The sequence below is a fragment of the Neovison vison genome, chromosome 8, assembly GCF_020171115.1.
Source record: "Neovison vison isolate M4711 chromosome 8, ASM_NN_V1, whole genome shotgun sequence".
NCBI lineage: Eukaryota > Metazoa > Chordata > Mammalia > Carnivora > Mustelidae > Neogale > Neogale vison.
The window spans coordinates 25,939,459-25,966,859 of NC_058098.1; the positions used below are offsets into that span (position 1 = coordinate 25,939,459).

The 27,401-nt window shown below is 47.6% G+C and overlaps 1 protein-coding gene across 1 annotated transcript; it reads right to left on the reverse strand.

The window, feature by feature from the left end:
* Positions 1-3,893: 3,893 nt before the first annotated feature.
* On the reverse strand, positions 3,894-27,280 carry POFUT1 (protein O-fucosyltransferase 1). The gene is made up of 7 exons (XM_044263261.1): positions 27,075-27,280; positions 25,313-25,434; positions 20,328-20,510; positions 18,648-18,760; positions 8,837-9,029; positions 6,856-7,098; positions 3,894-4,439 (listed from the first exon to the last, which is right to left on the reverse strand). Exons 1-7 carry the CDS (start codon positions 27,205-27,207, stop codon positions 4,251-4,253), a joined length of 1,176 nt encoding a protein of 391 aa, XP_044119196.1. The 5' UTR covers positions 27,208-27,280; the 3' UTR covers positions 3,894-4,250.
* Positions 27,281-27,401: the final 121 nt, after the last annotated feature.

Consider the following 27,401-nt stretch of genomic DNA (forward strand, 5'->3'; position numbering starts at 1 on the left):
TGATGTTGATGCTGCTGGTCTGAGTAGGTCTACTCCTACTCCTCCAAGATAAGTAGGTCTTGGGCCACTGGGCATCAAAATCACTTATAAGTGCTTCTTAAGATGCAGATACCTGGGGGGTGTCTTGGGGGCTCAGCTGGTTAAGGGCCTGACTTTTGATTTCCACTCAGGTGATGATTTCAGGGTCGTGAGATTGAACCCCACGTCAGGCTCCCAGGTTCGCATGGAGTCTGTTTGTCTCTCCCTCTTCTCCTCCCCCTGCTTGCGTTTTCTCTCTCTCTCTCTCTCTCAAATAAATTAAAAAAAAAAAAAAATGCAGATACCTGGGCAGTACCCACAAAACATTCTGATTCTTCAGGAAGCGGTTCCCTGGAATCTGCCTTGTCAACCAGCTCTCCAAGGAATCTCTGGAGACCACCTCTGAGAAAACTTGGAGGCAGTGGCCCAGTTTCAAAGTCCGCAAATCAGGGACAACTCCATCCTTTTGTTTGGGCCCCAAACCTTAGCACACTCTGGACTTCCCTGTTTTCCTCCTAGCCTCCACTCAGTGGGTCAGCAAATTCTACTGGCTCATCTTTCAAAACCTATCCAGATTTTCTTTAAAAGACTCTAGCACATGGCTTGGGGATGGAATGGTAAATGAAATAAGATTGGTAAAGTGTTGAGGATTGTTCAACCGGGAATTCATTTCATTACTCACAATTTTTATGTAGATTTGAGTTCTTCCATAATAATATTTTATCTTTAAGTCTTTGATGATCTAAAATCCATTTCTGGGAATTTATCTTAATGAACATTTTAGATACAGAAAAAAGAAGTGCAAATAAAAGTATTACTCAAATAATAATAGAGGAAAAATTGGGAACATACTAAGTTCTCCTAATAGGACAATTAACTGTGGGACACTCATCACTGGAATCTCGTCATTAAAAACATTTATTCAGGCCATATACCAACATGGAAAATGTGATATACTATTAAGTAAAAAACAAGACATTAAACTGTTTACGCTGCATGATTAAAACTATACAAAGACTCCTACATTTAAAAAAGATTGTAATTTAATGGGGTGCCTGGCTGGCTCAGTCAGAACATCCGACTCTTGATCTTGGGGCTGTAAGTTTGAGCCCCACGTTGGGTGTAGAGATTACTTAAAAATAAAATCTTAAAAAAATAAAAAAGTTTGAACTTTAAAAATAATTTTATATATCCAGAATCAGCCCACTTTCTACTATCTTCAACGCAATGACCTTCGTGTGAGCCCCACGATCTGGCCTGCATCCTTGCTTCTACCCCTCCCATCTTTTTACCATGTGGCAGCTGAGGGGAGGGGGTGTCCTTCAAACTATAAACAGATCATGACCCTTTTCCATTCAGAATCCTGCAAAGGCTTCCCATTTCTCCAAATACATCTTGACTTTATCACTGCCCTCCAAGATATAGGACCTTGCCTGCTCTGATCTACTGCTCTGTTCCCTGCCTTGCTCTGACTACTCCAACCACATTGGCTTCCTTGCCATGCTTCATTCACTCACTCACTCACTCACTCCAACTTCAGGACCTTTGCACCTGCTGTTTTCTCTGCCTGGAATGTGCTGCCTCCAGGTACCTGAATGAGTGATCCCCTCCTTCCTCCTGCTGACTCTTCAGAGAGGCCTAACATGAACTCCTCATCCAAACCAGCACTGCTCCCTCTCTCAACTCCCTCATACCCTTTATTTTTCTCCATAGCAGTTACTCAGTACCCTCCCTGATACTTTTGTTCATTGTGTCCTATACTTAATACAATGCAAATCCCTTGAGAACAAAGGTGCTCTGATTCTCTGCTGAATCCTTGTACCTAGCACAGTGCCTGGCACATAGTAGGTCATTTGAATGAAAGAATGGTGGACTAAATGGACTAAATAACTACTCAGAAGAACTGTAAGCTTCATGTGGGCTTTCTTTCCTGGCGGGATCTCTCCTTCCCCAAGACCTCCTGGCAGTGACAAACCCATAGACAGCAGGAGCCCAGTGAGAACTAAAGTGGCTGACGGTTCTCCCACTGGAGGCACACACACACACACACACACACACGGTAAAGTGCATCCTGTGAGTTGGTGGCCATAGAATGTGTAGCTAACGGTCATGGCTTTGGAAGGGCAGATGCCGGTATAATACCACCAGCTATGTAGCCTTGAGAAAATGATGAGAATTTTCTGAGTGTTAGTTTTTCCTTGCACAGAAGGAGAAGGATAGTAACAGCTTCCACTCCCGAGGGCTGGAGTCGGGACTCAATTTCCATAAAGCATTTAACAAGCACAGTGCCTGGCACAGAGTAGGTGTGCGACAAGAGACCCTCAAATTAATCACCAGTCATATACGTGCCTTTGGCTCTTTCCAGTTTACAAAGTGCTCTTATGCCTGCTTTATCTGATGGGAGCCTTTCAACGACCCTGTCGGGTTTATCACCATTTTTATAGGTGAGGCACCTGGGTCAAAGTGCTCGCCTATGGACACAACTGAATCTGACCACAACCCTGGACCCTCTTGCTCAGAAATACACCTGTTATCACTGCCAGTGCTAACCAAAGTGGTCTGGACAGCCCACTAGAGCCCCCAGACTCTAAACTGTGTGCCTAGTGTGAGCCTGTGACGGGCAAATAAATTCAGCAAACAAAATCAGCCAGTGAGTCAGACCTTCCCAAAGACCCCACGGAGGCGGGGGTGCATAGGCTGCCGCACCTCTGAATGAAGCCTGCAAACAAGTCTGGACAGACAAGTCATCTCTCAGAGTCCACCCAGGATTTAGAACACAAAAACACAAAAGCCCTTTCTCTAGTTTCTCCGTTTTCAGTTGGGCAGCAGCTCTGAGCAGCAAATGCCACCTTTAGTGTTTGAGATCCTTGTTGCTCTGCCACCTCTAGCCTACTCTGCCTTGACGGAGACAGTGTTTCCTCCCAAAGGGAACCCGACGGGGAGGCCCTGCATGGACCTCTGGGCCTGGCTCCCATCAGTTTCCTCCACCTTTCTAGGATCGAAGGCTAAGGAAAGTCACGTGGTGGGGAAGAGACCAGCAGGCGTTAGAGTGAATTTTAGAACCACAAGGCCAAAACACCACACAGTCTTGGGAGTCATAGATTATCACAACTCCAGCACCTGAGAAACAGAGAAACTCACAACTTAATACCTTAAGCCTCATGGGGTTGGCAGAGATTCCCCTGGATGGGAAGGGGCAGACTGGGACTCTGATGGCTTCTGGGTCAGGGGCATCTCCCACCTGGTCAGAGGCTTAGCCAACAGGCCCTGGTGAGAATACAGCCTGAGGGCTCCAGACCCAGGAGGAAGGCTCAATGGACAGGTCTTGGATAGCAACTTAATGGCAAAATTCTACAACCAGGCCCTGTGGGAGACAGATGAAAGGGGAGAGGCAGGCTTCGGAAGGATGCTGCCAGGCCATCCAGCCAGGCCAACCAGCCCTGACCCCTGGGTGTGCCAAGATCTCGCTGGAGCCAGGTTTGTGGCAGGTGCCAATCACTAGGAGACTCTGACAGCAACACCACGATGGTCTGGCTCGACGGCACTTGCTCCTTGCTTGGAACGTGGTGTGTGAGCAGCGCCGCACAGCAGCCTGATCGGTAACTTCCATTTGCAGTGTCCACAATGGGGATGCGCACTCATGCCCCAAACCCTGGAAATGGCCTCGGAAGATGGGTTGACAATGGCTCTGGCCAGGCAGTAGGGGTGGCTCTGGCCTGGTCTAAGGTCTACTTTGGGTCATCTGGAAAAAGGATCAATACAACCACTCCACCCCTGGCCTCATCCTCATTCAAGGTCACTTTAGGTATCTACATTAATGAACTTCACTGATTTTTAAAAATGAGGGAGAGTTCTTGGGTAATCATGATCTCATATTAAAACTATAAGAATCTCTGTTGCTCTCTCTATAAAAATAATCACTGAAGAGATTAGCCCCCCAGGGTGCTCAGAGCAGGGCAGACCAAAAGACAGAGGTTGGACTGCTTTGCCAGTGTGCGAAATTCCCAGGAGAAACAGCAGGAGGCACACGGGGAGTAGAGAGGCTCCGGCTCTAGACGTCTCAAAGCCCTGTACCCTGGGAGATGGAGTCCTCCTCCAGAAGCCCCCAGTGCTTTTCTGTCTCTGGCAGGAGAGAAGAGCTTGTACTCTTGGGAATTAGAGCTGGGAGCACTGCTGGCTGTGAGGCCTGGCAAGTGGGACCAGCTCAGACCGGTTATGTGCGCCAGCCAGGATCAGAACTCATCCCGCAGCTGAGGGGGCTTGTCCATGCCGAAGAAAGAAGACGGCTTCCCCTGGAGGTCCCGTTCCCGCTTCACAAAGGCAGTGAAGGAGGAGACACAGTTGCCAATAAAGTGGTCAGCCTGGCCAAGGATGTACAGGTCGATCTGGGCCACTTCAGGCTTCAGGCTCACCACTTTTACCTGCAGGAGGAAGGGCAGAAGGTTTTCACCAGGGTGCCGACCAGTTCGGCCAAGGCCTGCAGTCATACTTTTTTCCCCTGTGTGGAAGTGACACACACAAAAAGTGGGGCAGAGAGGATTAAAGCCTGGGTTGGGCATTCTGGCAGCAGTATTGTCCAGCAGCTGGGGAGAGGCAGAGGGAGAGGGAGAAGCACGTGGGGCTCACTGAGTCAAAGAAAGACATGAACTCATGACCTGAGCCAAAGGCAGACACTCAAACCACTGAGCCATCCAGGAGGCCTAAGCTGAACACTCTTAAATGATGCCCTACTGTTCTTCACATGAAGATGACAAATCTTGAATGGGGCCTACAAAGCCCTGTTCAAGTCCCCTCTCCACTACCCACCAGGCTCCCTCCTGCCTCAGGACATTTGCATGTACTCTCCCTCTGTTTGGAGTGCTCATCTTTTTGTCTGGTTAATTCTTACTTAACCCTCACTCTGCAGCCCCAGTCTCATCTCTCTGGACCCTGATCTAGGGCAGAGTCCTATGCTCTACATTCTCCCAGAACCACCTTCCTGTACTTTGGAGCCCCCATCTCAGTTTGTAGTTTCTACTCTGATTAAGATCGGTCTCCTGCATCTAATGGGGTTAGGGGTGTGGCAGTCGTCTGGTCACCGCTGGCTGGGACCAGCCTGAATAAACATCCACTGACTGGACAAGTGAATGAGTGAGCCCCTGCCCCTACGTGAGCTCCTGGACTTCTCGTGCAGCATATATTAGAGTTCTGCGCAAAGTCTCTTTTCCTGAGTCTAGACTGGGAGCTATACAGGGCAAGACCACGTCTTACTTATCAGTATCTCCAGCTCGGCAGGGCCCCAGCTTAAATGAGGAGCAATGATAGGCTCTGAGCCCATGGAGAAAGGGGCTGAGGAGTGGGAAAGGCAAGAACGTGGCACAGGAAAAGGAAAGAGAAAATGGCAAGAGGCTCAAGGTGTAACAAATATATCAACTCTAAAAACTCACAAAAAAAACTCCCTGGGACTCTCCAAATGCTTCAACTTAGTACAGAGGTGGGGGTGTGGGCAGAGCTGGGGCCGAAAGTGCTTTGCTGTCACACAGAGATTTCTGATGTAACAAAAATCATCATCTTGCTATGTGGATGGCAGCAAAGAAATAATACTAGTTTAATCACAACCAAAATCCCCGAGCAATTCCACCTACTCTCTGAAACTTACCCGCTCTGTGTCATGCCCACTATAATTAGCTCTGAGACCTCTTAGGTAAATTCTATCCCTTCTCCGGAGTTTGGTTTCCTCAACTAGATTATGCAGGGGTTGGGTTGGAGGAGCCCCGAGGGCTCCCGGCTCTGAGGGTCTTCTACAGAGTGGGTGGGAGGGAGGCCGGCCAGGATGCTCGGCATCAGCACCTTCTCTCCAAGACAGGGCTTCCAGCCTGTGTCTGGGGTAAAGGGAGAATAGGGCCCCTCACATAAAGCCATGGGTTCTCACTGCTAGAAAACAAACCTTTTAAGGTCTGTGCAAGCATTTAGAGCTTTCATTCACCCATGAAATCTTACTAAATGCTTACCATTAATTCAGTCATTTTATCGACACATACTTATTACCTACCCTCCACTGATACGGTACCAAACACATCCACTCACTGAATATATACTATTCGCCACTTCCTTGAGCCCTTACTAAGCACAAAGAGCCTTCCCTTTATTTGTCAGTCACTTACTCCTACTATCAGTGATCGCTAACATTATTGAGGACTTGTTTTGTCCTGAAACTGTTTTAGTTCCTTCGTATCTGTTCTTCACAACTGCCAAGTGAGATAGGACTGCTCCCACTCCCACTTTACAGAAGAGGGAACAGAAGCACAGAGAGGTAAAGTAACTTGCACAAGACGGCACAGTGAGTAGTGCCCATGTTCTCTGGCTCCAAAGTCCAGGCCCTTAATCTCTCTGCTATGCTGGATTTCTCCCGAGGGCCCACTCTTTATGTGCTTATTCGAGTTGCTGAGCGTCTACCATGGTAGGCACTGTCCTAGACATTGGTGTAGGCAAGGCCCCCAGATGCTGAGGAACAGAACAGTGAGTCAGCCTTGGACTCTGCCTTTAAGGAGCCACTGCTCTTGGGAAGAAGGCCGTGTTTCTGGCTTCACACAGACTCGACAGTGCCTCCAGAGCACTGTCTGATGTGATAAAATCCTGTGACGGTTCCAGAAGGGACATATTAGCTACAAGAGTGCAGGGAAATCTGGAGAGAAGGTGCCAAGATGTTTGGGCCGGGGTTTGAAGGAAGGATAGGAACCAGAGCAGAGGTGGACATCTAAGTCAGGAGGACATGAAGCCTGCAGAGGGAGTGGTGGGACCACCCTGGAGCTTTCTTCAATTCCCTTCCCCCTACACCCCCGTTGGGGCCATACACACCTTCTCTTTAAAGAGCTCTTGGATCTCGGGCACGTAACTCTCGGAATCCGTGGCGATGTAGACTGACTGGGCGTTCAGCGTGTCCACCCAGAGCTTCACAGCCCGTCTGATTTCCTTCAGGTCAGGGAGGCACATGGTCACGGTGAGAGGGGCAGCCGTGCTGCGGCTGTAGCCCACACACTGTGGGGAGGCCATGAAATGCGAGCCCGCAGTCCCATCCTTCAGCATGGCGCAGGCATTCTTCTGCAGGGTTGCAGGGGGACAGGGTTAAAGATGGCAGCAGGCCCGGGACCCCAGAAGCAAGGGCCACTGAGTGGAAAAAAGCAATACAGAAGCTCAACCATGTTTTTAAAAAAAGTATTGAGGGAAGAGGGAAATACATCAAGATAGTAACAGTGGCTGCCTCTGTGTAGTGGCATACCGGCTTTCTACAAAGTATTTTTTTCTTCGTCTTACTGTATTATCTGGGACCTCCAGCAGAATTCTGAACCGTGGGGGTGATAATGGGCAGCCTTATCTGATTTCTGACTTCAGTGGGAACACTTCTGATAGCTCCCATGAAGTGCATGTTTGCTGTGGGTTTTGGAGAGATAGGCTTTATCAAGTTAAGGTGGGTCCCTTCAATTCCCAGTTGGTTAAGAGGTTGCCTTTTTTTTTTTTTTAAATCATGAATGAGTGTTTATCAAATGCTTTCTTGGCCTCTACTGAGATGATTATATGATTTTTCCTCTTTGGGTACTAGTATAGTGAATTTCGTTGTATTCCAGGTATGAAGTTTACTTGTATCATATGCTCTTTAATATGTTATTGGAATTTACTTGCATCCAAGTTTGGTTTAGTGTTCAGTTAGCTTTATTAAAAATAGCACCTTATATCTTTTTATATTCTTAGCATGTTACATGGAAAACTTAAAGGTTTAGCTGAAACCACTCATAAGATATTCTGGGCCCAGATATACTGAGCCTCGATCCTTTTCTTTATAGAAGGAGGGCACGGAGGGAGTCAAGTGCGTAAATGGGTGACTACAGTTGACCCTTGAATGACACAGGGCCTAGGGGCTGCCATCCCCTACCCCAGTGCAGTCGAAACCCTGTGTATAATTTTTGACTTCCCCCAAACTTAGCTACTAACAGCCTACTGTAGACCAAAAGCCTTACTGGTAACATAAAGAGTTGATAAACACATATTTTATATGTTACATGTATCACATACTGTATTCTTATAATAAAGAAATCTAGAAACAAGAGAAAAGTTACTAAGAAAGTCATAAGGAAAAGAAAACCCACGTACAGCACCTCCCTGTAAAACCTCATTGGCATGTTCAGGGGCCCATGCCATCTAAACCCATGTTGTTCAAGGGTCAACCATACCTCCTCGATTGACTCTGAGTGGATTTTGATCTAATTTCTATCCTTTGCAGTATTTTTCAAGTCTTCAATGATGAGCATTTCTAACATACACACATACGTACATCTTCTTATGTAACTTAAGGAGACTGTCTACAGTTCTGTTATTTTTAAACAAAAGATAATCCGATGAGGTTTCTGCACATTTAAGCAGCCTCTAAATTTGGAGGATGACATCTTCAGTTCTTGGGGGCCCCACCCAATCTCCAGAGCCTGTTTTTCAACAAAGAGTCTACTGGCTAAACACTGTGCTGGACCACAGGACTCCTGGGCTGTGGGTCTCTCTCTGGCTGGCTGCCTGACTTGGAGTCTAGTCTGATGTTTATTTATCCATCTGCAAAATAAGGACGAAAATGGCAATTGTTAAAATGAGGGCTGGCAAGCAAGCACTCTGGAGCCACATTTCTGATGTGTCTAAGGCGGGATCGTGGAACATAGCCCTGTGGACTTGGCTGAGTGAGACCTCTCTGTCCTGGCTGGCACTCGGTGCAGTGGGTTCAGGGTTCAATACCCACAGGCATGGGCCCTAATTGGGGACACGTCCAAGCCAGCCCTGAGAGGAAGGGAGAAATTACCCAGTCAGAGCCAATGCGCAGATGAATGCCCACGTAGGGTCGGACGAGGTGGGTGCGGATGTGGGCCTCTCCCGTCCTCACCATCTCGTCTGACCACACCATGTACTTCTGGAGTGGCCTGTGCTCCTCCAGGACAGGAAACTGGGCCGGGGCCCCTGGCAGGGCGAGCACTGGATGTTCCTTTGCAGAAAATCTAAGCATGAGACAGAATGAGGGGAAGTCAGACAGAGGACACACAGACAGCCTGGCCGCAGCCCCCACAGGACAAAGGATGGTGTTGCGCCATGCCCCACAGATCCTGCAGAGGGGCCCCTCTAACGTGCAAGAAGCACGAGAGGCTGAGAAACCCCAACAGGCTGATAAGGAATGGTGGCAGCGACAACAGGCACCATATACAATACTGTCCCGCCGCACGGAATTTACAACCCTCTTTGCTTGCTTAACAATTAAAAATTTACAGTAGAGCATTCCAACCTTTTGTAGGTCATGCTGGTTTCCAGTCTATGGTGTGGTAATTCACTCCGGGGTGGGGTGTCTGGACCGCGCCTCTGCCCTTTTACCTACATGGCGGGACTGGGACATGTCACAGCTTCCAGAGGGCTGTGGACAGATCAGGCTCACAGGGAATGTGTACACACTAGGTGAGGACATTCGCTCAACATTTAACATATATTGGTAGACTGCCTACTGTGTGCTGGGGCCCAGGTGAGAACAAGACAGGCATGGTCACTGCCCTCATGAAAAGCACCTGTCATCTGCGGACGTGCCTGTCGTACCCCCCGAAGGCTCTCCTTCCCCCTTGCACACTATGCACTTTGCAATTATCTTCCCCTGTCTTTTCTGTAGGACACAGTCTTCTGAAGGCAGAGCCTCTATGAGCCTAGGGCAGTGTCTGGCACATGTCAGAGCTCAGTGAATATTTGTTGAGCGAATGAGTGAGGAGAGAGCCTGTGCTCCCTTTTCAGCTAAATCCAGAGTCTGTCCTAGCAACATGAAACATCCTGATGGTTCTATCAACTTGAACACACTTTCAAGCTCCAGATCTCTGTATGCTTGTTGCCTTGACCTGGACTGCCTTCCCTCTGTCAGTCAAAGACCTTTTCTTAAAATTGTGAAATCAGCACAGCCACTCTGGAAAACGGTTTGGCAGTTTCTTGTAAAACTAGAATGCAGTTACCATATGCCCCGGCAATTGTTCTCTTGGGCATTTATCCCAAACAAATGAAAACCCATATTCACACATGAACCAGTAGACGAACGTTCATAGCGGCTTTGCTCATGATAGCCCCAAAATGGAAACAGCTCTAAGCTGTTTGGAGTCAACTTCTCCAAGAAGTGACTAGCTAACCAAACCATGGTGCATCCCTGCATGGAATGTGACAAGGCAGTAGCAAGGAACAAACCACTGAGACAGGTGACAATGTGGGATGGCCCTCAAGGGAGCTATGCAGAGTGGGAGAGGCCAAGCCCTCAATCTTACATACTGTGTGATTGCATTTATGTAACATTTCTGAAAGGACATAATGAAGAAGAGGACAGAAGTGGAGAAGAGGTTAGTGGTTATCAGGGGTGTGTGTGCCTGTGGTGTGTGCACGTGCATGGCTAAGGACATGGGTGTAGTCATATATTGGTCACAGAGAATCCTCATGAAGTTAGAAATGTTTGGGTATTTTGACTGTGGTGGTTACACAAGCCTACATGTGCGTAAAATTGAACAGACCCACACACACATGCACATGCACATGCAGAAGTGAATACAAGTAAAACTAGAACAATCTGAATACGATGGGTGGATTGTATCAGTGTCAACATTGTGGTTGTGATGCTGTACTACAGTTTTGCAAAATGCCAGCACTGGGCAAAACTGGGTAAAGGGTATCTGGGAATTTCTTTGTTTCCTTTCTTTCCTTCCTTCTTTTTTCCTTCCTTTCTTCCTTCTTTCCTTCCTTCTTTTTCTTTCTTTTTTTTTTGTATTATTTCTTACAACATGTGAATCTACAATTACCTCAATAAAAATTTCAATGAAAAGCTATTAAATATCTCAAAGCATACAGAAAAATACAATAACTTTACAACCCACATACCTATGACGCAAATTAGCAGATATTAATATTTTGCTAGGTCTCAGATTTAAAAAAAAAAAAAAGACACTGAAATAAAAGGTCTATCTTGTCATCTTTCCCTCCTTTACTTCCTCCTCCCAGAAGATAGGGTGGCTTTATGCATGACTACACTTTTACTAATTATACAAAAAGGTATTATTCTGTGTGCTTTTCACAAACCGTAATGGAACAGGCCCAGGCTACCGAACCAGATGGCTTTATGCTCGTGTTGACTATGGCACCTGCTAACTTGGACAGGTGACGTACCCATTCTGTGCGGCAGTTCCCTTATCTGTGTAACAGAGCTAATAATAGCTCCTGACTTGCAGGACTCTTGAGAAGATTATATGGATTAATCAGGCAAAGACTTTCGAACAGTACTGGGCACATAGAAAGCTCTTAAGAAATTCTGACTAGCACGATCACCACCATTGTCCTACTGCACAAAACCTACTGCAAGTCTTTAGAAATTCAACTTTATGCTTTGCAGACTTGGACACGTTGACCATGTTAGCTTCTAAGTTCTCCATTTTGCACGAGTAAGCACAGCACCGCTGCAGCGGGCACGCCCCTTTCTTCACACCCAGCCCAAACACCTCGTTCTACAGACACCTCTCAACCCTCCAAGGCCAGCTGCCACTCCCAAGCCCCAGGTCCTATGGGAGGGCTCCTTGTCCCACTTCTCCTTTGCTGCCTTCTGCCCACTGATGGGCTCCACAGCCATCTCCCCTGCTCCACCGCCAGCCCACAAGGGTAGGGGCCTGGGCTGTTCCACTCACCACAGTTCACACACACACTGGTTCAGGGCTTGTGTCAAGGAAGAAACAAGCAAGTGCTCGCTGACATCCTGGCTCTGCATGACACTTGTTTCATTACAATAATCTTATACGTACACGTATGGGAATCACATATCGAGCCTTATTACGTGACTGGCAATGTTCTGCTTGCTTTATGTGTGTGAACGCAGTTGGTTCTCACAGGAGCCCGGTGAGGTAAGCACTATTGTTATTCTCCTTTTACAGATGAGGAAATGGAGGCACAGAAAGGTCATGCAACCAGGAATTGGTGGAGCTGGGATTTGAAACCAGGCAGTCTGCTCTGGAACCTGCTGTTCTTAACTATGTCCCTCACTCCCAACTCCCCCACTGCCATCAGTGAGACCCTCAAAAGCAGAGTCTGCACCCTCTGTTTCTGAGCTGTAGCCTCTAGCACAGGTCTCAACACACAATGGGTACAATTAATACTTTCAGAATGAATGGTTGAGGGAATGAGAAGGATTCATGGGTCTTACCAGAAACACCAAGCCAGGTTGTCAGGGGTCAGCAGAAGAAGCAGCGCATATGAGCTGAACAACTACCACTGGCCCCTCAGCCAAACTCCTTTCCGATGTCACCTCAGAAGATTTTGAAAGGAGAAAGCCAGAGTTTGTGATCTCCCAGGCGGTGCAACCACTAGGACAAATTAGGAACTGTGTGCTCTCTGACCTTTTGGAGAGAACCTGCAGTTAACCCGTGGAGAATTCTAGATTTGGAATGTCCATCCCGTCTCCCTATATCCGGATCAGTACGTGGCTGCCCCACTGGGACATCAGCTCAGACCTGATGAGCATCAGGAGGCCCAGACTGATGTGTTCATTTACTCCCAATGAGAGAGGAGAGTGCTGGCTGTTTGGAAAGAAAGGGAGTGCTAAGGGTGTTGTTTGGAAAGAAAGCCTCAGCAGCTCCATCCGCCCCTGAGCGCCTTAGGTCAGGCCCTTAGCCGAGTCACTGTCCAGCTGAAAAAGGCATATGCCCTTGCTGCTGGGTGCAGTGAACCTCTGGGGTTCTTCCCCTCCACCCCTCAACTACTGAGATGCCTCTGCCCAGCTGTTTCTCTACGCACAGCATCTGCTCATGCGCACAGAGCACACGTGTGGGGCAGTGCATGAACACCACACTGAGAGCGAAGGAGGCAGGGACATGAAGGAGGCAGGCCCTTGTCTCAATGGCCCTATCAGGAAGGACTACCTTTCTCTCCCACTCTTTGCAGGAATGGCTCCTCGGGTCTCAATCTGGTCCAAGCCCTGCCAATTACATGTCACTTGTTTATGGGAGGAAGGCTGCAGCCTGGGAGCTCCGTAACGATAAGGGCTGGCGGTGGAGCAGGGGAGATGGCTGTGGAGTGCATCAGTGGGCCGAAGGCAACAAAGGAGAAGTGGGACAAGGAGCCCTCCCGTAGGAGCCGGGGCTTGGGAGTGGCAGCTGGCCTTGGAGGGTTGAGAGGTGTCTGTAGAACGAGGTGTTTGGGCTGGGTGTGAAGAAAGGGGCGTGCCCGCTGCAGCGCTGCTGTGCTTACTCGTGCAAAATGGAGAACTTCGAGAGAAGCGAACACGGTCAACATGTCCAAGTCTGTAGAGCATGAAGTTGAATTTCTAAAGACTTGCAGTGGGTTTCATGTAGTAGGACAATGATGATGGCGATCGTCAGGATTTCCTAAGAGCTCCAAATACCAGCTAACGTCATGCCACGAAAATGGTTCAGCATGATGGCCCATGGCCTTTCAACATTTGATGTGTGATCAGTATCTACCGAATTAAACCTCCGCCAGGGTATTCACAGACTCAGAAGCAGCAGAGCTAGAAGTATTCTTAGAAGTCACCTAAGTGGGGAAGAAATGCCTCTTTATCCCCTTCTCCTTGAATTAGCTGGACACATGGCAGCCCCCAAAGAAAGAGATTTCTATGTACCTCTCGCAGTTAAGGTATGGCGACCACGTGTCTAGGAACTAGTCAATGAGATGCAAGAGGGTTATATGGGACTTCTAGAAAGGTTCCTTAAAAAGGGGAGGCTGTGCCCCTCTTCTGCCCTTTTTTTCTTCCAGTCGCCTGGGGCAAGGTTGTAATGGCTAAAGTTTCATCAGCTTTGTGAGAGGACACTGAAGATAAAAGCTGGTACTGGGGGCGCCTGGGTGGCTCAGTGGGTTAAGCCGCTGCCTTCGGCTCAGGTCATGATCCCAGGGTCCTGGGATCGAGTCCCACATCGGGCTCTCTGCTCAGCAGGGAGCCTGCTTCCCTCTCTCTCTCTGCCTGCCTCTCTGTCTACTTGTGATCTCTCCCTATCAAATAAATAAATAAAATCTTTAAAAAAAAAAAAAAAAAAAAAGCTGGTACTGGGATGGCTGCGGGAGAGGGGGCCTGAGCCCTGACCACACAATGGAGCTGCCATCCAGGAGTGGGTTGCAGACCCAGTACTTCTCCTCCTTAAGAAAACAATACATTTCTATCTTCTTAATCTGCTACTATTTGGGGTTTCCTGTAACATGTAGCTTAAAGTAAGCTGGTATACCTAGAGCTGTGGCCATCCAAACATTTTGTTGACATACAAGAGGATTACTGGTTAAAGGTGGTGGGAAGGAACCTGAGCCCCTCCTAGCTGGCCCTGCGTTGCCAGCCTCATGGCACCAGAGGCCCTTCTCAAGAACTGAGGAACAGTAAAGAAACCACAGACTTTGGTCACCCTCTTCATTTTAGAGATGGAACGCTAGCCAGAGAAGGGAAGCAATATACCTCATCCCACAGTAAGCCAGGGAAGAACCTGGCCCTTTCTAATGCCATTCTCCCTACACCCATACCCCTGCCCCCAGAGGACACCTTTCCACAACAAGCGAGTGTCCACTATCTTAGAAAATGTTTAGAATATATACGATCTCCAGCTCCCTCCTACAAAGCACTCAGGCTGCTTATCAGGGCCTACAGGGCCTACAGAGCCCCATGTGGTCTGACCCCTGCCACTTCTCCAAGCTCTGCATCTGTGTAAAAGATTAATTCTTCAAATCTCCCCTCGTTAGGTGGGCTCTATGTTCCCTTCCAACTGTATGAAGCAGAAGTGACTGTCCCAGTCATCAGGCCCAGGTTCTAGGGGCCAGCAGCGTCTACTTCCCATCTCTGGAAACATTCACTCCCTGGTTGTACCCTCTCAGAACTTGGCTGATATGCTATCAGAAGTCCAAGCCACATGGAGAGGCCGAGTGTACTCACATCGAACAACTGCCCCAGCTGAGCTCCCCGCGGACAGCCAGCATTACCGGCTAGCAATGAGCGAGCTCTCTTGGACCTGCAGCCCAGCTGGGCTTCTGGACTCCAGCCTCTGCTGACAGCTGACTGCGACATCAGACCAAAAGCAAGAAGTGCCCAGCTAACCCAAGCGTCCATCAACAGATGAACAGCTAAACAAAATGTGGTCTGTGCACATAATGAACTATTCAGCCTCAGAAGGACTAAAATTTTGATACACAGCACAATGCAGATAAGACCGGAAAACAGTATGCTAAGTGAAATAAGCCGGACACAAAAAGACAAATATCATATCCCTCCACTTATATGAGACCTAGAATAGACAGAGACAGAAATCAGAGACAGAAAAGTTGAATAGAGGGACGGGGTGGGGAGTGTGGGAGAACGGGGAGAAGCCGTTTAATGGGTACAAACCTTCTGTCTGGAGTGATGAAAACGTTCTGGAGATGGAAGGTGGTGACAGCTGCACACAACATGGCACAGTCCTTAATGGGACCGAATGTACGCTTAAAACAGTGGTCACAAAAATAACAAAATCACACACACACACACACCCCGGTAACCACTTTTTGAAATCTTGTGTTTATGTTTAGAACTGAACCTGCCAGCAGTATTTTCTAATCTGGAAAATATTGATATTAATTCCTCCTCAGAAGAGACAGTTAAGTAATACTCGATCACGAACCAAACCCAGTAGTTTCACATTAAGCTAATCTGTACAGGTGTACAGGTGTGTATAAAAGTACGTGGAGGATGGAAGTACATACATCAAGCTGCTAAGAGTGTTTTTTGAAGGGGGGAATGGATTACGAGTAAATGTAATCCCTTTTTTTTTTTTTAAAGATTTATTTATCTGAGAGAGAGTGAGAGAGAGCATGAGAGAGGAGAGGGTCAGAGGGAGAAGCAGACTCCCCATGGAGCTGGGAGCCCCATTGTGGGACTCAATCCCAGGACCCTGGGTTCCATAACCTGAGCGTAAGGCAGTCACCCAACCAACTGAGCCACCTAGGAGCCCCTGTAATTCTCTTCTTTATTAAAAATTTTAAAATCTCCCGCCAAATCTGTGGTTCTAAAGGATATTTATACCAAGAAATGAGATGTTTAACATGGATGGAAACGGCACAGTTGGGATTCCGGAAAGAAGAGGGAGAACCAAAAACCGGAAGGACTGCCTCACTGAGCACCGCCAACCTAGGCAACTCGGAAATAACTGCCTGCTGCTGGGGAACTGCTCCCAACTGGCTTATTATGCAGTAACAGACGATGGAACGGTCCCCACTCTCCTCCTCGCTCACTCTATACCAGCCACACTGGCCTTCTCTCGGCCCCTCCACCACACCAAGCCTGTTCCAGAGCCTCTGTGCTCCATGTCTCCACCAGGAAGAACTACCCTTCCCTCCAGTTTTTCCCACAGATGGCTCCTTCTCTTCAGGTCTCCCATGGACTGAATGTTTGTGTCCCACCCCCGCCCCACCCCTCCCATTCATACTTGAGGGCCCAATCCCCAAAGCGATGATATTAGGAGGTAAGGCATTTGGGAGGTAATAAAGTTTACTTGAAGTCATAAGGGTAGAGCCCCCATGATGAGATTAGTGCTTTGTAAGTGAGCCTACTCTCTCTCCAACATGTGAGGGCACAGCATAAAGGCAGCAAGCAAAAATCACCAGAATCCAACCATGGTGGCACCCTGATCTCGGACTTCCCAGCCTCCAGATGCATGAGAAATAAGCGTGTTGTTTGAGCCTTCAGACTGTGCTATTTTGTTATAGCAGCCCGAGCTGACCGAAACAAGGTCTCAATCCTCCAATCACACATCACCTGTTTACTTCCTTCATGGCAGGCACCACAGCTTCTGAAAACAAGGAGGTGATCAAATGGAAATGCCCATCTGAGATCAGCCACAAGGGACGAGTAGAACCTGCCTTGACTGAGTATCCTCAGTAGCTCCCGAATTAGCTCAGGAATCCCAAAGGGGAATTGGCAGCTGTTACTGGCAAGCTACTGTCCAAGGTGATTAAGAATGGGTGCTCCTGGGGCGCCTGGGTGGCTAAGTGGGTTAAAGCCTCTGCCTTTGGCTCAGGTCATGATCCCAGGGTCCTGGGATCAAGCCCAGCAGCGGGCTCTCTGCTCAGCAGGGAGCCTGCTTCCTCCTCTCTCTCTCTCTCTCTCTCTCTGCCTACCTCTCCGCCTACTTGTGATCTCTATAAAAAAATAAAAAAAATAATAAAAAATCTTCAAAAAAAAAAGAATGGGTGCTCCAGAATCAGACTGCCTGGGTTCAAATCCTAGCTTTGCCACTTCAAGCTTTGTGACTTTGGGCAAGAGACTTCACTCCTCTTTGCTTCAATTTCCCTACGTGTAAAGCACAGACAACAGTAACTCCTGTTGCACAGACTTGTGGAAGGATCCAGTGAGTTATCACCTTAGAAGACTTACGTAGTGAAATGAAAGCTTAGAACGCTGTTTGGTACACAGTAGGCACTAAATAAACAGCAGTTTTATTATACATTAAAGAGTTACATTTGGCCTGCAGACGCCCTCTCAACAGCTGGATGACCCTGGGCAAGTTATCTTACCTCACTGAGCTATTTCCTCACCTGCCAAATGGAAATCAATCATAAGACCCACTTCATGGAGTTTCTCAAAGTCTTTCTTTATATGAAATAAAGCATGTGAATAATCGTATAAACAGCTAATATTCGTTGGCCCCCTACTATGAACCATGCGCTCTATGCCCTAGGAGGCAGATGCCACAGGGCTCCTTCCAGTCAACCACGAGGAGATTCAGGCCAGACAGCTGGAGAGGCTGTTCAGGGTCTCCTGAGAGAGAGGGACAGGGCTGAGTCCGAGCCCAGGTCTGTCTGATCCTAAGCACAGACTCCTTTCTCTACCTCAGTCTACTATTGGTCTATAGAACTCCAAGCCTATCTATGACCACGTATGAATTCCTACGTTCCTCACAGCCCTGAACCCAAGTCTGACTTTCAAGCCCACGTTTGTTCTTGCCAGCCTATAGCATCAAGGCGAAAGCACTCTGTTCGTTAGCATCATTATAACTAGCCTGTGGCTCCCTGAAGGCTGAAGCTGGATCTTCCTCATTTTTATGTATCACCTCTGGCCTTTGAGCACTATGTCTCATATGTGACAGACGCCCTATAAATATTTCACAGCCTGTGCCTGTGCCCTGCTAACCTATTTTTTTTAATAGGGCTTACTGGAGTGCAATTAATAAAGCACATCCAATTATTATCAGGATGACATCACTTCTCAGTCTGTACCCGAAGTGGCTTTTCTCAAGAAGCTACTTCCAATTTTCACCTTGTGAGGAGGAAGGTAACAGGGGAGTGATTCTCACGCCTAGAGGAGGAAATCGAGACCCATGTGACTGCACCATATTCTTTTTATGACATCCTTTATCGGCCGATAAACTCTTGCTCAACCTTGTGGCAGGTCAACGTCTAACCGTGTCAGGCGTTGAGATGGGAAAAGATCACACAGGATCCTAAGTTCAACAGACAGAATGGCTGTACCTTTGTTCTCAAACATCAGGGTGTGGCGCAGGGGGAGAGCGGTGCAGGGAGATGGCCAGGAAGGTGCTGTCTTTTCAGGGGCCCCGTGCCCCTCCCCTAAACCCAGCAACATTGTCCCCTCCAAGTACCTCTGGATCCACTGGTCTTTGTAGGAGGCACTGAAGGAAATGCCAGAAAAAAGCTCAGACTTGTTGAAACTCACATGAAACTGATCCCAAAATGGGCCAAAGGGATTTCCTTCCTGTAGAAAGAGAGAGATCAAGGACTTACTGAGAAGGAGGGAAAGCTTTCTGCGGATGGGGCCAAGGAATTGTTGGGGAGGGGGGGAGACCCTGGTCGACTAGACTTCAGTTGAAACACCTCATAGGATGGCCCAATAGGAATGTCACTTTAAAAATCCTGAGCTGGGGACTGAGGAGAGCAGCTCAGCCTCCAGTCTGGTTTCCTTCAAATGTTCCTTGCAGTGCCTAACAGAGTTTCTTCTACTGACATGCCGCATCCCACTGACCCTGCAGCACTGGTCAGGGTAGAGGAAGGAAATGGATCTTGAATTTGGGCTATAGATCTTGGACTAGACCTTTAGAGACTTTCAGGACCAGCTAACACAATGCCCTTATTTTCAAAATGGAAACCAGGCCCCAGACAGGCTAAGACCGTTGTTCAAGGTCACACAGCAAGTGAGGACAGTGTCAGCTACAAGCCAAGCCTCTGTTCTCAAATTTCATGGCTCTTTCAACTATCCTCCCTAGACTTCAGTGTAAGCACTGAAAGACACACTGGGGATTGTTTTATTCCCAAAGTGGCAGAAAATTACAAATTTCTCCTGATAAAACATGACTGTTTCTTATTTACCTGCTGAAAGGTGGGGAAGTATACAAGTTAAGAGGGTGGAAAATGGAGCCAAATTACCTAGGGTTGAATCCAAGCTTATTTGCTATGTGACCTTGGGCAAAATATTGAATCTCTATGTTGTACTCAGTGTCCTCTCTATAAAATGGGGATATTAATGGTACTTCCCTCATAGAACAGTCTGAAGATTAAGTGGGTTAATATGTGTAAAGCTCTGAGCATAGCAGCCGGCATGTAGTAAGTCCCATAGAAGGATGCCTGGGTGTCTCAGTCGGTTAAGAGTGCAACTCTTGATTTGGGCTCAGGTCATGATCTCACGATTATGAGACTGAGCCCCAAGTTGGGCTCTGTGCTAGGCATGGAGGCTGCTTAAGATTCTCTCTTCCGGGGCGCCTGGGTGGCTCAGTGGGTTGGGCCGCTGCCTTCGCTCAGGTCATGATCTCAGGGTCCTGGGATCGAGTCCCGCATCGGGCTCTCTGCCCGGCAGGGAGCCTGCTTCCTCCTCTCTCTCTCTCTGCCTGCCTCTCTGCCTACTTGTGATCTCTCTCTGTCAAATAAATAAATAAAAATCTTTAAAAAAAAAAAAAAAATTCTCTCTTCCTTCCCTCTCCCTCTGCCCCTCCCCCCACTTTCTCTCCCAGTCTGGAAAAAAAAAAGTATTAGTTATTATTACTCCTGTGGCATTTTACAGTTTATAAGCACTTTTGTAGCTGGCCCTCATGACATTTATGAATGAGATGGAGCAGGGATTGTTGTCTTTATTTCGCAGGTAGAAATAAAGGCTCAGTGGAATCAAGATCCTCTGCGCCAACTGACATGATGACGAATGTCAGAAATGGGACTTAAATCTCCGTCTTTCTACTCCAAGCCCTTCTAGTGCCTTTCCCCACATAGTGCTGCCACAGTGTCTCAGGGGCCTAGAGGGCATAGGACAGGCAGAGAAGGTCCCCCAGACCTACCTTCATGGGGCATGTCTTCTTATCGGGGCTTCGCTGGGCTGCCACCTCAAAGCAGTATGCCACCCGCCTCTCAGGGGGCCAGTGAGTGGGTGCCAGCTTCTCCATGAAGTCCTCCAGGCTGATAATGCGATGATAAGCCTGGAGGGGCTCCAGCTTGAAGTACTTCTGGTAGGACACATGGAGCTACAAGAAACGGAGCAAAAGGAGAGGCATCTCCTCAGTATCCTAGTGACTCTTTTAAAGACATTCTTTAAAACCATACACTCCAAGACCCAGAGAGCTCAGACTATAAGCCAATGGAAAAACTTCTGGAAAAGGACACCAAAGCTGGAAGAGAAAAAAAGCCTGGGAGAAATGATCTGCAAACTAACGAAGCAAGAGTTGACATCTCTTATGTTCAAAAACGCTTGCTGATCTAGATGAAAAAAAGACAAACAATGTAAGGGAAAACCTGAGCAAAGGACAGAAGTGAACAACTCATAGCAAAGAAAACCCATATAGCCAATACATTAAAAAGATGTACAAACTCACTAGTCGTTAGAAAAATGCAAGTCACCGTTACAAGAACACTTCTCACTTATTAGACCGGCAAAGATTTAAAAGCTTAACTTTAATTGTTAGAAAGGAAGTGGGGAAACAGGCTGCTACATATGGCTGGTAGTTGAAATGAACATTCTGGAACAATCACTTTGGAATGTGATCTTGCAGCATCTACCAAGAATTTAAAATGTTCCTTCTACCTCTGTGTATTTTCCCTGCAGAAGCTCTTCCACTTTGCGCTGGGAGATGGGTACAGGTACGCTCAATGCCACAGTAGAAACACAAGAAAGACCTCAAAAGAAGTCGCACTGAAGACATTAAGTTCACAACAAGGGCTGCCTCTGGGGCTGGGAGGAGGGGGTGGGACTAGCCTTGGGAGCCATGTGAGACTTTAGCTTTTCACAACTTCATCTATAATATTTTATTTCTTTTATTAAAAAAAAAAAAAGAAAGATGAACCAAAGAAGAAAAAATGTTAAATGATGATCACATCTAGTGGTGGGTACATGGATGGTGATTATATTAATCCCTATAGTTTTCTGGATTAAAAAAAAAAATTCTTAGAACACCATGGAATAGAGACGCCTGGGTGGCTCAGTGGGTTAAGCAGTTGCCTTTGGCTCAGGTCATGATCCCAGGGTCCTGGGATCAAGTCCCACATCGGGCTCCTTGCTCAGCGGGAAGGTGGCTTCTCTCTTTGCCTCTGCTTGCCTCTCTCCTGCTTGTGCTCTCTCTCTCTCCCTCTCTGACAAATAAATAAATAAAATCTTAAATAAATAAGTACCATGGAATAAAAATTCAGACTTTATCCTATAGGTCAGGGTTCCCAAGCATATTCCACTAGTTCATGGGGACAAAGAGTTCTGCAATGCAAAGATTCTGGAGTTAAACAGACCTGGGAAATGCTGTGTTATGCTGACTTTTTTTTTCCTTTTTACACTGATTTCTCTACTACAGGACTTCTCCATATGCTAATGTGTATTCTGAATCACCAATTTTGGAGGATAGGAAATTGAGACTATAATTTCCCAAACTGATTTAACCATTGCCCCCCTCCTTCATGAGCCATTGGCATTTCAACAAACAGAATTTGGGAAATCTAACTATTAGCAACAAGGTCTTGCTGAGGAATTTTATTAAAATTTTTTAAGATTTTATTTATTTATTTGACAGAGAGATCACAAGTAGGCAGAGGCAGGCAGAGAGAGAGGGGGAAGCAGGCTCCCCGCCAAGCAGAGAGCCCGATGTGGGGCTCGATCCCAGGACCCGGAGACCATGACATGAGCCGAAGGCAGAAGCTTAACCCACTGAGCCGCCCAGGCACCCCTATTAATTTTTTTTAAAGATTTATTTATTTACTTTTTAGCAAGAGAAAGAGAGAACACGAGCATTAGAGACAGAGGGAGAGGGAGGACCTCAAGCAGACTCCAAGTTGAGCATAGAGCCTTATACAGGACTCAATCTCATGAGCTGAAAGCAAGAGTCAGATGCTTAACCAACTGCACTCCCAAGCACCTCTTGCTGAAGGATTTTAAACAGATATAATAAGAGATCTGACTTTTAGAAAGATCACTCCAGTGGAAGAGGACAGAACAAATGGATGGTAAGCTTAGGGAGGAGGACTAAGGAGGTTACTGCAATGGTCCTTTTATTTGTTCAAGTACTCACTCAATGTGTATTTTTGAGCATTAAGTCCAAGTGAAGACGGAGGGCATGGACAGCTTAGGAGAGGTAAAGGAACATGGAGTAGAGAGAAAAAGGATTACTTCTTTCAACTAGGATGACTTCTAGGTTCCTGGCTTAGTATCCAGGTGAACGGAGGTAACATAAACTAAGCCTGGAAATATAGGCAGTGACACAGGTTTGAGAGGGAAAGATGCCAAGTTCAGTTCTGTCTTTGTGAATCTGAGGTATCTTTGGGAAATCCAAGTAGACTCAAGGGCTTAGGAATTAGAAACACAGGCTTATGATCAGAGGAGAGTCTGGGCCACAGATAAGATCGGGAGGCATGCAGAGAACAGTGAAAGCCATAAGGCTCAACAGAAATTTACAGCAAAGAAAATGATGGTAATAATAGCAACTAATATTTATTGAGTGCTGACTTAGTGCCAGGTGCTGTACTCATGACATTTCATGGACTTGCTCATCTAATTCTAAGAGGTGGGAACATAAACCATCTCCAGTTTACTGACGAAGAAACCCAGGCAGACAGACTTTAGATAACTCATCTGAGGTCACATAGCTAATAAGCAAATGGAACAAGGAGACACACGAAGATTTCTTTTTTATTTTTATTTATTTATTTGAGAGAGAGAGAGAGAGAGCGTGTGCGCGCTTGAGCGCGCATATCCGGAGTGGGTGGGGGGTAGCAGGAGGGGCAAAAGGAGAGGGAGAGAGAGAAATTTTTAATTTGATTTAATTTATTTATTTGACAGAGAGAGAGTGTGCACAAGCAAGGGGAGCAACAGGCAGAGGAAAGGGAGAAGCAGGCTCCCTGATGAGCAAGGAGCCCGTCACAGGTTTCAATCTCAGGAGCCTGGGATCATGACCTGAGTCGAAGGCAGATGCTTAACCAACTGGGCCACCCAGGAGCCCTGAGAGAGAGAATCTTAAGCAGACTCCACGCCTAGCACAGAGCCCAACTTGGGGCTCAATCTCACAACCATGAGATCATGATCTTACCTGAAATCAAAAGTTGGACGCTTAATTGACTGAGCCACCCAGGCGCCTCAAGGCACACCCATATTTAAACAGTGGGTGGAGAGAGAGAAGCCCCACTTCCAGCACAAAGAAAAAAATGCTGAGTGGTGAGGGATAAAGCAGAAACAGGCTATCTCTTAGAAGACAGGAGAGTAGGGATGAGAGGCTCACAGGCCCAGGTACCACTGGGAGGATAGCTGTAAAACTAAGAAATGACCTATAGATTTGGCAATTCTGAGGTCCCTGGTGGCCTCTGTGAGAACAGTCCCAATGAGGAAGGGGAGCCTAATGGGAGAGGTTGAGAAACCTATACAAAGCAAGAAATAGAGACTCAGAAAGATCCTTGGCTGAGAAGGCAAGGCAAGAGAAAGAAAACAAGGCAGAAGGAGACAAAGAGACAATGTTTAAACTACAATAGTGAGAGCAAAAAATCAGCACATTGGGGTGCCTTGTAATCTCTGTCAAATAAATAAATAAAATTTTAAAAGATTTTATTTATTTCACAGACAGAGATCACAAGGAGGCAGAGAGGCAGGCGGCGGGGCGCGGGGGGGGGGCGGGTGCGGCAGGATCCCTGCTTGAGCAGAGAGCCTGATGTGGGGCTGGATCCCAGGACCCTGGGATCATGACCTGAGCCAAAGGCAGAGGCTTTAACCCATTGAGCCAGGCACCCCTAAATAAAATCTTAAAAAAAAAAAAAATTTAAAAAAAATCAGCATATCAATGGCTCCCAGTTACAGAGGACATCCTATATCATCTGCATGGATTAACTATTGGTTCTAAGAAACAGGCATACAATGTTCAAGGCATGCTACAATTGCTAACTTATTATGGGAGGTAGCCACCATTACTAGAAGCCTTTTCTACAGATGGGAAAACTGAGGCACAAAGAGATCAAGTACTCTGTCCACGCTACATGGCTAGTTAAGTGGCAAAGACAAACTACAATCTCAGGTTCTCTGACTTTTCACCTCTAACTGATAAAAACGTCTCTAAATATAGGCATGCATAATAATAATAATAATAATAATACCTACCCAGAGAAAGGGCTGTAAGAATAAATAGTTTTATACATAAAAATGTAGTTTTTTTCAAGTTTATTAAAAATTTTAAAGCCAGCGCATTAGATTAGTTTAGTTCCTACTGCCAGGCCCCTGGGGATATAGTGTGAACAAAGACAGACATGGGATCACAGAGGGTCAGTGGAAGATACAAAGAAAAAGCAAAAAATTAGAGATGTTGAGTATCACCATGATGTTGGATACTCCAGAGCGAAATAGCTCTGGAGCCAGACTGCCTGGGTTTGTGGCCTTGAACACAGTGTTAACTAACCTATGCCTCAGTTTCTCTTTCAAACTGATGAGCAGGGTGGGCCCAACCAGGGGTGGAAATAGAGCTTTAGGTTCAGATCACAGGTTCTGGAGTCAGACAGACATGAGCTTGAGTTCCAGCTCTACTATTCACAAGCTGTGTGACCTTGAGCAGGTTACCTAACCTCTTGAAACCCATTTCCTCATAGGAACGTGATGATGGAGAAAAGAGCTAGTTCTCCGGCGGTGCTCATAACAGTGCCTGGCACACAGAAGACACTGGATAAGTTAGCCAGTTAGCCAGAGCAGAGAGTTCGGGGTGAGTGGGGAAGGTTCAGAGGAGCAGGAGGTAAAGGCCAGAGAAGGACTTGGGGTCAAAAGGAAGCAGGATTGGAGTAGGATGGATAAGGGCTAAGGCCAGTGGGAGGTACTCACATTGGTGAAGGGAGGCCTGTGATGCTGGTACTCAATCCAAGGGGGTACAGCCAAGGTGCGGTTCAACAGCTTTGCAAAAGCCAGGGAGCCCAAGAAGTGATCAGCCTGGTTCCCGAAGCGCCCTGGATGGTATACGGTGGTTGAGGTGAGGCCTAGGGCATCGAGGGCATGGGGCAGGCAGTATTTGGAAAGGTTGCAGGGCCAGGGGTGGGGAGGGCCAGGACACCAAGGAGAACCAGGATTGGGGGTAAGATAGGATCAAGTCTGGACTGATCCTTTTGCGTCTGACACTCAAGGCCCCTACCCTTCTGCCTCAGCCGCTCCAGGTTCCTTGCCATTTCCCACCTTCCATCCTGACCCTGTGCCTTTGGTCCTGTTGTTCTCTCATCCAGGGGTGCCCTTCCACCTCTATCTCCACTCATCTGCGCATGAAGGGGCAACTCCAATGCCTCATTCACCAGAATCACTTCGCCAACCCCCTGCTATACTCAATCCCCTTCTCTGCCTCCCACCTTGGATTGGAGCTATTTATAGTTCAGTTTTTCTCAAATGTCCTTTCCCACTTCCTGGTCTTTGTACTGGCTCTTACTTCAGCCTGTGAATACCTCAGGAGCAAGAACCCTGTCTGATTATTTTTGTTATCCCCAGCATGACATCCATTCATTCATTCCACAAATACTGAGAAGCCACAATGTGCCAGGGTCTCTGCTTGGTGCTGGAATATAGGATTTAGCAAGAAGGATAAGGTCTCTCCCTTAGAGGCACTCACAGTCCAGCTAGAGGGACAAGTATATAGTGGTAAACAAGTATATAATGGTAAATTCTGATAATTCAAGGAAGAAATGGAAAAAGGTCGGTGATAGAGAACGGTAAGGTGGAGATTGGTGTTGAGGTCAGCCAAGCCCTTTCTGGTGACATTTAAGCTGAGACATGAGAATGCAAAGGAGCTGACCTGGCAGGAGTGAAGAGGAAGAAAGTGTTTCAGTCAGAGGGAATAGCCTGAGAATGTTTGAGGAATAAAGAGGGAATGAGAGTGGCTGCTGCTGGGGGATTTGGGGAGGAGGGAGTGGTGGTAACGACCGGCAGAGGGCCAAATCAGCAGGGTCTGGAGTCTGGAGGGTTTTAAGAAGGAATGACTTTTACAATGACGATCCACCATCCCATCTGGAATTGCAGCTTTTAGATCCTCCCTTACTCTTTCCTATTTTATTTTCCCATAGTGTTCATCCTCTTCTAAGACATTATGTATAATTACTTATGTTTTATCTTTTATTGTCTGTATCTTTTGCCCATTGTATCTTCCACTGTCTGTCTTTCCCAGCTAAAATGAAGGTTCTACAAGGGCATGGTATTTTCTGTCTTACCACTGCCCTATCCCCAGAAAAGAAAACAGGGCTGCGCACAGAGCAGGGGTCCTATAACTATTTGTTGAACGATGAAAGAATCGTCCAGAGCCAAGGCTGAGTCAGTGACATTAAGTCCTGTCCCACTAACTCCATTTACTGAACTCTGGGCTGGCTTACACCTTGCACAAGGCACATAACCTCTCCTGGCCTCGGTTTCCTCATCTGCCAATGGAAGGTTGGACACAGAGGCCCTTCACGGCCGTTGCAACTGAGGCAGAGAGGCAAGGAGCAGGCCATGCCCCGCGCTGCGGTTCTCTCCAGGACACGTCAAGATATCTGTGGGTGCCTCAGAAGAGGGCGTTCTCCTCTCTGGGCCTCAGTTTCCCCATTCGAGAAGAGGGCTCGGGAGGCCTTACCCATGCATGGGCAGTAGAGCAGGTAACCGGCCGGGTCCCAGGAGCCTGCAGGCAGCCCAGGGAGCGGCAGAATCAGCAGCAGGAGAGACACGCGCACCAGCAGGGGCGACGATGCCCACGCGGCGGCGCCCATGACGGCTCCGGAGCCCGAGCGCGCCGCGATGCGGAGGCGGGGAGAGAAGGAGGGGCGCGAGCGTCCGCCCCGCTCCCGGCGGTCCCCACGCGCCGCCCGCGCGCCGCCCCGGCCGCTCTAGCCGGCAGGCGGGCGGGACCATAGAGAGCCCGCGGCACCGCCCCCTCCACGGCCCGAGCGCCCGCTCGCGCGGC

Bases quoted from the DNA above. Each gene is read 5' to 3' on its own strand.
- POFUT1 (XM_044263261.1), bottom strand. From the start codon at position 27,207: ATGGGCGCCGCCGCGTGGGCATCGTCGCCCCTGCTGGTGCGCGTGTCT. The intron at 7,099-8,836 runs GTAATTTCTCCC...GCAACCCTGCAG, and splicing joins TGCGCATTGGCTCTGACTGG to AAGAATGCCTGCGCCATGCT. The intron at 4,440-6,855 runs GTGTGTATGGCC...TTCCTCCTGCAG, and splicing joins AAGAGCTCTTTAAAGAGAAG to GTAAAAGTGGTGAGCCTGAA.